General features: G+C 41.3%; 1 protein-coding gene across 5 annotated transcripts; it reads right to left on the reverse strand.

Annotated features, from left to right (window-relative positions):
• Positions 1 to 3,775: 3,775 nt before the first annotated feature.
• Positions 3,776 to 8,780, reverse strand: ZNF32 (zinc finger protein 32). 5 transcript variants are annotated; one of them, XM_008066259.2, is made up of 3 exons: positions 8,687 to 8,772; positions 6,212 to 6,351; positions 3,776 to 4,713 (listed from the first exon to the last, which is right to left on the reverse strand). In XM_008066259.2, the coding sequence occupies exons 2-3, from the start codon at positions 6,279 to 6,281 to the stop codon at positions 3,962 to 3,964; spliced, it is 822 nt and encodes a 273-aa protein (XP_008064450.1). In that variant the 5' UTR covers positions 6,282 to 6,351; positions 8,687 to 8,772; the 3' UTR covers positions 3,776 to 3,961. The 5 variants fall into 5 exon arrangements, with proteins under 5 accessions (XP_008064450.1, XP_021572350.1, XP_008064451.1 ...); XM_021716675.1 differs by having other exon boundaries at positions 3,778 to 4,713; positions 6,208 to 6,351; positions 8,687 to 8,780; XM_008066260.2 differs by lacking the exon at positions 8,687 to 8,772 and adding an exon at positions 8,490 to 8,599 and having other exon boundaries at positions 3,778 to 4,713.
• Between the last annotated feature and the right edge of the window lie 334 nt (positions 8,781 to 9,114).

A 9,114-nucleotide genomic window follows, 5' to 3' on the forward strand; every position in this document is an offset into this window, starting at 1 on the left:
AAAATATTTTCTGATTTTGTGAATCTTTGAATTATGGGTTATTTAGAAGTGTATAGTTTAATCTTCAAACAGTTGGAGGACTTTCCACATATTTTATTATTGACTTCTGATTTAATGCTGTAGTGGCCAGAGAATATGCTCTGAATAATTTAAATGTAGGTTTTTTAAACTTTGTGGCCCTGTATATCATCTATTTTGGTGAAGGTTGCATGTGTACTTGAGAGGAATGTATATGCTGCTTTTGATGAATTTAGTGTCCCATAATATTAATGCATCAAGTTAGTTGATAGTGCTGCTTAATTCTTCCATATCCTCATAGATTTTTTTTTCTATTTGACCAGTTATTGAGAGAGGAGTGTCAACATCTCCAACTATTATTTAGGTGGTATCTGCATTTCCTGTGTTCTCTCAATTTTTGCTTTATATATTTGGGACCTATGATATTGTGAAATATATATATTTGGTCTTTGCCTCCATTTCCTGACATACAGCTCCTAAAACCCTTGGACTCTCTTGACAAGAGTGTCTTTTTTGTGCTAGTGAGATGACTGATGCCAGGGATCCCTAGAGAGGTTCAGGATGGGGCTGGTCACCATAAAGACCAAGGCAGGATTAGAAAGTTGGGACTTCCAGTGCCCGGAATTCTTCAACCTCCAGGGAGGAATGAGGGATTGAAGGTTAACTTAATCACCAGTGGTCAGTTATATATTTTCTGGCTTATTTACTCCTTATTTATTAATTCCTTTTTGCAAACTATGATACTGAGATTTTATAGATATATATTTCTGGGATTCTAAAATTATAAATATACATATGCATATTTTAAAATACATTCCTTATAGTGCGAGACTGCTGGAATCCAGTGTCTACTTCATTTTATAGCTTGGATTGGATCTGGGTTAACTAATCTATACCGTGCCTCTTATTTTGTCAAAGAGAATGTTTATTTTGAAACTTTAAGCTTTCTGGTGAATCCTAAATGATAATTTCCTGTTTTGATTTAACCAGATAATATCAAGTTGCTTCCCCAGAACTTTTCTTTTTTTACAATAGCTTATACTTTGTTCTATTATTGCCACATAACAAATGACCTGAAAATTCAGTGATATACAACCATAATGTTTCATTTTTCTCATGATTTTGTGTGATAGGAATTAAGTAAGGCAGTCTCACTTTGGGATCTCTCATGTAGTTTTGGCCAGATGTCAGGCTGGGGCTACAGTCATCTTAAGTTTCTACTGGGCTGAACCTGGACTCACTGACATGGCTGGGAGTTTATGCTGGCTTTTGGTTGGGAGCTCAGCTGAACCTGTCACCTGGAGCACTCATATACGGCTTGTCTATTATAGTGTTTTCAGGATAATTGGACATTTTACATTGTGGCTGGTTTCCCCTAAAGCAAATGTCCCATGAGAATCAGGCAGAAACGTTTCAGATATTTTAATTAATTAATTAGTTAAAAAGGGCTTGGCTCCCAATGTGGGGACTGGAGAACCTTTCCTTCTCTGTCAGGTCTTCTAAGGACTTTTTAGAACTGTCTTTGGTGTAGCATCCTTCTGTTGTGCTCTAGCCTGTTTTGAATCAAGGAGAATGACATAGACCACATCTCTTCATAGGATGAGTGCCAAAGAACTTGTGGGTGATATTCTTATACTGGTTCTTGGTTATTTGGGTATATTTTACATATAATAAAATGCACAGCTCTTAATTGTTGAATTCAATGAATTTTGATAATTGTTTAGACCCATGCATTTACCACCTTATGTAAGGTATTAAACATTTTTCACTCTATAAAATTCCCTTGTGTCCCATTCAAGTCAATCCTCACACATAGTTTTTTGTTCTGTGAGGTACATAAATGGAATTATACTCTCTATTTGTGTGTCTCTGTGTATTTGGCTTCTTTCACTCAAGGCTTTCAGATTCATCCATTGTTACATGTATCAGTTTGTTCTTTATTGCTGAGTTGAATTTTATTGTATGAGTATACCACAATTTTTTTATCCCTCACTTGTTATTGGATGTTTATTTTCAGAGTGGGTCTTAAGAATGAGAATGGTTTGAACATTCTTGTATACATCTTCAATTGTTATTGTATCTTTGGAAGTAATATTTCCTTATTATTGGATATTAGATACAATAACAATATACAATAACAATTAGATACAATAACAAGATACAATAACAATTGAAGATGTATACAAGAATGAGGATGGTTTGAACATTCTTGTATACATCTTCAGTTGTTATTGTATCTTTGGGAGTAATATTTCCTTATCATTAATATCCAAAGTGTTTCAAACTGTTTCAATGCTTAAATAAATTTACTTTTCTAGATGATATATCTTTGTTATCATAAGCTTTTGGGGATTAAGGATGCTCAAGTTTATAAGATCTACTAGAAAGAATGGAATGGTATCTTTCTCCCCACACTCCTTTCCATAACTCAGGGAAATTTTTTTTCCCTCTTAGGCTGTCGTCTTATCAAGAAAACCACAATCTAAACAATTCATCATTTCAATTTTAGCATGAAAAATTAGAGATGGCTAAGATTTTTAAAAATGGAAATTTCCCCTCAAAACCAATTTCTTTGTGCCAACCTTTTTCAAATCTCATTTTCTATAGCTTAAAAAAATTAATGGGTTATTTTTATTTTTTAACATTTAAAAATAATTTCGCCAGGAGAGAGCATACAGTCTCTTACCACTACAAGTTGCAGTCGCGTTTCCCACATTTGGGGCAATTGCAGGGGTCAGCACTTCCAGAGTACAATAAATAAGCCTCACCCTGGGAAAACCAACTTCGTGATCATGGTATTTCCCCTGCCACATAAGTATGGAGTGGGCTGTCTTTCCAAATTTATTTATTTTTTCTGTGTGTGTAGGAGGAAGAGCATAGTGTATTGCTGGAGAGTGGAATTTCATTATTGACTGCAAACTACAATTTGAGATCAGTAGTAAGGAAACGTCCTTTTTAGGTGACTTCAACTCTAGGATACTGCTCCTGTTGCCAAATAAGGAGTGAAGGTTATTGTGTCTGTCAGGAAGTAGAAGTCCCATTAATAGAGGGCATGATATAGGCTCACTATTCTTAAAAATTTGCAGTCATCTGTTCTTTGGCTATATCCTAATTAGCATGGAAGACTGAAGTACAGCTCAATGAACAAACTCCAAACATTTGCAGGCTTGGAAAAGAATCTTCTTTTGTAAGAAAAGGCTAGGCCCTTTGCTATGAACATGAGTAGTTTGTTAGAATAGGTTATTGGGAGTATTATCTAGGAAATAAAATATTTATTAACAAGATTGTTAATTAGATTTGTCCCATGGATTCTGCCATCTTGAATACAAAGCAAGATTAATTTGATTATGTAGGGAATAAAAGAAATGTGGGATTAATAAGGGCCGGATTTAAAAAAAAAAAAGCTGCTGGGCACAGTGGCTCACTCCTGTAATCTCAGCAATTAGAGAGGCTAAGGCAGGGCTCTACAAAATATAAAAAAATTAGCCAGTAGTCCTAGCTACTTGGGAGGCTGAGGTTGAAGGACTGCCTGAGCCCAGGAAGTTGAGGCTGTTGTGAGCCTTGATTGTGCCACTGTACTCCAGCCTCGGTGACACAGTGAAACCCCAATTCAAAAAAAAAAAAAAAAAAACTGATGGTGTCAATCACAAATTTAAAAATCTGTATGTACTACACACAGAACAATCTTTAGTGTGGCATTAGATTAATGAGAGTATCTTGGAAGTCAGATATAAATAAATAGAAATGATGAAACATGTGATAATGATAATAAACAAGACATTTATTTTTCATACTCATTTGGGAGGAAAAAAAGTCAGTTTGCCCTACCCAATGGTGGTCTTTCTGAAAGATTCTTCATTCATTCCACAGAATTGGATAGGTTGCTTGGTCTCAGAAGATTCTGTACTTTTGATTCATAAAGAGAACTTTTTGAAGAAAGTGGTCAAAGGGTGAGCCTTTGTGAGCAGCTTCGCTGGTGTACAGCCAGACTCCCTCTCTGAGTGAAGCTTTTTCCACATTGGCCGCAAAGATAGGGCGTCTCTCCTGTGTGGATTTTGCCATGCAGAATACAATTTCCTCTAGTGTGGAAACTCTTCCTGCACTGGGTACAGGCATAAGGCTTCAGGCCCGTGTGAACTCTGATGTGAACAATTAAGCTTCCTTTCTGACTGAAGGCTTTTCCACATTGATCACATCTATAGGGCTTCTCACCACTGTGAACTCTTCTGTGAACAGCAAGGTTACTTTGATTCCTGAAGCTTCTCTGACAAATAGCACACTCGTAGGGTTTCTGTCCAGTGTGGAGTCTCTCATGGACAGCCAGACTACCTCGCTGACTGAAGCTTTTCCCACACTCCTTGCATTGATAGGGCTTCTCTCCTGTGTGTATCCGCTGATGTGTAACAAGATTACCTTTGGCCCTGAAGCTTTTTCCACAGTGGGTACACTCAAAAGGCTTTTGACCAGTATGAATTCTCTCATGTAATGTTAGACTACCTTTTTGCCGGAAGGATTTTCCACACTCCTGGCACTCATAGACTCTCTGCCTTACTCCAGGTGAATCTTCCTGTAGTGTCTTAGAATCTGGGGATTTTTGTTCCAGCTTCTCTCTTCTGAAAGAATTCTGAAAATCCCAGCTGGAGGATCCTGTGGCCTCAGAATTGTCATACTTGTGGTGGGCTTCAGTCATCACATCTAGTAAAATGAGAGAGAAGTCAGGTAAGATGCACCAATATGCTGGGTGTGAAGAATAGGATTAAAAAAAAACCATAGTACTTTGGGTGCTTATTATGTGCCAGGCATTATACTATGAACTTTGCCGCATAGGCAATGTAATGTAAAAACATTTCCATGAGATTGATACTGATAGTGAGATCATAAGGAGGCTGTCAAAGGTCACTCAGCTAGGTAAGTTAGAGTTGGGGTTCAAACACAGGCATGCTTCACAGCACTGTACTACCTCTAAGTTTAATTTAGACTCCCAAATAACTTTGTGAAGTAGAAATAACTGTATTTTACAGGTAAGAAAACAGGCTCAGAAAATTAAGAAAACTGTACAAGATCATATGAAGCCTGATACCCAGCTGGGTGTGGTGGTTCACATCTATAATCCCAGCACTTTGGGAGGCTGAGGTGGGAGGACTGTTTGAGCCTAGGTGTTTGACACCAGTCCAGGCAACATAGTAAGACCTTGTATCTACAAAAAATAAATTAACCGGGTGTGGTGGCATGCATCTTTAGTCCCAGTTACTTGGAAGGCTGAAAAGGAAGGATCACCTGAAGCCAGGAAGTGCCACTGCACTCTAGCCTGGGTGATAGAGTGAGACCCCCCCCCAAAAAAAACCCATACCCAAGTTTTTTCTGATTCTAAAAAAGGTATGGGTCCAGGTCATGCAGGGAACCTATACAATTAAGCATAGGGCCTTGAAGAGACCAATGCAAGTGAGAGGTGGTGAAGTTGCATTAGCTTAATAAGAAATCTACTTCTGTCCAGTTTGCTCTCTTGACAGTAGAGTAGGCTCAATGACCTCAGGAAATAAGTAGCAAAATCCTTGTTACTTTACATCTGTCATCACTAATCCCTGCAACCCTACAAGATAGAGTTTATTGTCCTACTGCATAGATGAAGAGCTTGGAGCTTAAGGAAGTTAAGCAACTTGTCTGATATTGCAGATCCAGCCAGGGCAATTATAGAATCTGATTCAAGGAATTTCTCCCTTTAAAAATCCATGCTATTTTCAGTCTACTAAACTATGGTGGTACTAAAATCCATTTTGGTTGGGAAGTTATTCTCGTATTCTTCCTATGTAGATACTGACATTTTTTTTTCTAATATTGCCCTGTATCTGAGTCTCCCAATACACTTTAAATAGGGGTCCATTCATCACTGCTGACAGTTTTCTTGTTGTCATCCTAGGGCAATTTCTCCTTGTTCCCTTGCCTTATCTTTATAGTGCTGACATTTAGGCTGCTTATTAATTCTCAGAGACTACCTCAAGAGTACTTCCATATCAAGATTATTTATACTATTATTTCTAACTCCAGCTTGCTGGAATTTTCTATAATCCCCAGGAACAGTGAGCTCCACCAAAGGAAGGCCCTCTGGTTCCTCAGACTGCTGACCAGTGCTGAGGATAGGAACACTGGATATCTATGAGCTGAGGGCATCTCAGCTATCAACCAACTCACTCACTGAAGAATGCTACATTCTGGGCATATCTTCCATGACAGTCCAGCAGGGTAGCTGTTGGAAATCCAAACATGTCCACTCCTGTTTTATGACTTCAGTCACCACCTCTTCAGATGATTCTTCCATGGGCTGTTCCTGAGCACCTGAGGGGAAAAACAAACAAAAACAAATAGGGTGGGAGAACTTATAAGTAAGAAGGATAATGTCAACAGGAGCTCCAGTTTGGGGTACAAGTGAATGCAAGAAACTTAAATTGCCTGATGTAGTGCCAGTCACCTAAAATGTCACTGAAAAATGGGCCCAAAGATAACAGGACCACACACAAATAAGTCCATGAGGAAACAGGAGGTTGGAAAGCAGAGAACACATAAACACACATCTCTTCCTGCCAATCCCAAGTGAATGGTCACTCATTTGGATTTTGGTCTTGGCATATGATTAGGATCTTAAGTTTCTGTTCCCCACCTAACTACCTGATATTTTATTCTTCAGTCTCTAGAGGAATTCAGAGTCTAAAAAACCAACATTTTAGATTTCCTAATTGGTTCCATATTGTAAATATTCCGCTTGTCCTCTCCAGTTTCTCATAGGCTATAAGGACATATCCAGGGATTTCATGTTACCTTTTAACTATTCTTAGGTGGCTCCAGACCAAGACCCACCCCTCTCCTACTCCTGAAATATAAGAACATCAGTTCTGAAGGTGTGCAAACGTTTGTCAGTTTTTAGAAAAGGAAGACCTACTCTGAACTTCAAAACCAAGCCTAAGGTATTCCAATTAGGTTAAAATAACCTGCCCAAAGTCCCACAGCCAGTAAGGAGTGAAGGAGGAGCAAAGGTTCAAATCCAGGACTTTTTGGACCCTTACACCAGATGGTTCTCTAGTTCCTCATTACTAAAGAGCTGGTGAGAATTCTTATAAAATGAAACAGAATTTGACCAGATCGTACGGCTTTTCCAGGTCCTAGGAATCCTCTTGTATGTGCTCCACATTATCATTTCTACTTTGTTTTTAAAAAATTCCTTCTTCAAGACCCTAATTACTGAAGTATTACACTAAAATAAATAAATAAATTCAGTGATTCACTGCATAATCTTAGTTGTTTCTAGTATGTCCTATCAAAATGTTAGCCTCCTGATTTTTTTTAAAGCAGGATTTATTGAGAGGACAGAAAAGCTCCTACAGTGGGAGAGGACCCAAGGGGGTTGTCCTAGCCTCCTGATTTTATGAAAACAATTCTTTGTTAATATAAGCAGCTGGTTCCTCTTGATAATTGCACATTCTGCTACATGTTATGATGACCAGGAGAGGTGTTTTAAACTTTTTTTAAAAAAAGGACTTGCTCCCAACTTGGAACACAAACTACAAAAGAGTGCCAGCACATCCCTTGGAAGTTCAAGGTATTCCTGCTCAACAACTGCATGCACTGAGTCAGTGGAAGACTACATGGCACCTGTTGCTGGATTCCAGAAAACACAGTAGAGTCAGAACAAGTGGGTAGAATTTACAGCTCTTCAACAAGTAACAACTCAGTGGAGTCTCAGGAATCTGCTTGATGAATAAGGGGAAAATGTCATATATTTCTCCCTAGATCACAGGTCTGAGAAATCAATTTCCTGAAGATTTTGGGGAAAGTGGCATTATAATGGAATACAATGCTTTTTCTTTCAGAAAGACTATGATAATCCTTTGGAAAAGGTCAGAATTAGGCCCCAAGAAACTTGGATTCTTGTCACCACTCCCCCAGTATATGACCTTGTGCAAGTAACCACACAGCCAACTCATTTACTAAATATATTAACACACTGTCTTATAAAGTAGCTCCTGGGAGAATAAAAGAACCAAATGTGAAGGGTCTCTGATCTGACCTACAGATTTAAGGCCTAAAATCGAAAGTCCTCAGGAGAGGACTAGAAGAGGGGTAAACTTTGTCGTTTTGGTAACGAACCTCTTGGGGGATAGTTTCAGGATTAAGAGCTTCTGGGTAGGGGTAATATGTGGGGACATAGTCGACTGCAGTTTTTCCTTTCTCCCATTCTCCACCTGGAGGGGTCTGTCTCTTGTCTCCCTCCTGGAGAGCTTGCGCTGTCTTCCTGTCCCTCTCCTGAAACCCTCACGGCGGCCCCCGGGGGCGCACCTGCCTGTGGCCTCCCCCTCCCACGTCCCGGGTGCAGGGCCTTCGCCCACGCCCTGCGGGCGCGACTGTCCGAGGGGCCCGGCTTCTCTCCGCAGACCCTTTCCTCCCGCCTCAGGCCCTGGAGCCCGCCCTGCGTCCTGGACCTCAGCACGCCGCTCTCCCGTTCAGTGGACCCTTCTCTGCGGGCCGCCGACCTCTCCTCTCGCGGCCGGCCTTCCTCGGGGCCATTGTCACCGGGCCGCAGGCACAAGGCGGCCGCACGGAGAGCCCGGGGGCGGTGGCCCGACAGCTCAGCCCCGCCTCGCCCTGGCGCACCGACCCGGCGGTCGGCCTCACTCACCGCAGCGGCGCGCGCCCGCAGACAGACAAAGGCCGGCGCCTAGCTCGCCCCAGCGCCGGCGCCAAGGGATCGGACTACAACTCCCAGGAGCCTCCGCGCGAAACCGCCCGCCGGGTTCCAGGCGCCGGCAGCCCCGACCTCCCGGAGCACTGTGGGAAATGTAGTTTGGCGGCGCGCCCTGTGCTCGGGTCCCGGGGGTCCCGGCGTGCGATGGGGCTTCAGGTAACCCTGCTTGGACCGGGAGCCCGGGGCCTCACAGCGCTGACTTGTAAGCGGACGTAGAGCTGAGACTGAGACAGTCTCTCAGATGAGCAATACTTGGAATGACAGCATCGTGTAGTCGCTGACCCTGGAAATTGGGAATCCAGGGTTTTTGCAGGGCGTCGCGGAGGAAACGACTTGGGGAGAAATCTCATGATAAAACCTTG

Source organism: Carlito syrichta, unplaced genomic scaffold, assembly GCF_000164805.1.
Source record: "Carlito syrichta isolate Samal-C Ts95f unplaced genomic scaffold, Tarsius_syrichta-2.0.1 Scaffold308870, whole genome shotgun sequence".
NCBI lineage: Eukaryota > Metazoa > Chordata > Mammalia > Primates > Tarsiidae > Carlito > Carlito syrichta.

Excerpts from the sequence above, each read along its gene's own strand:
- ZNF32 (XM_008066259.2), bottom strand. The coding sequence starts at position 6,281 with ATGTTTGGATTTCCAACAGCTACCCTGCTGGACTGTCATGGAAGATAT. Across the intron at positions 4,714-6,211 it reads CCAGAATGTAGCATTCTTCA|ATGTGATGACTGAAGCCCAC; the intron begins GTGAGTGAGTTG and ends TCATTTTACTAG.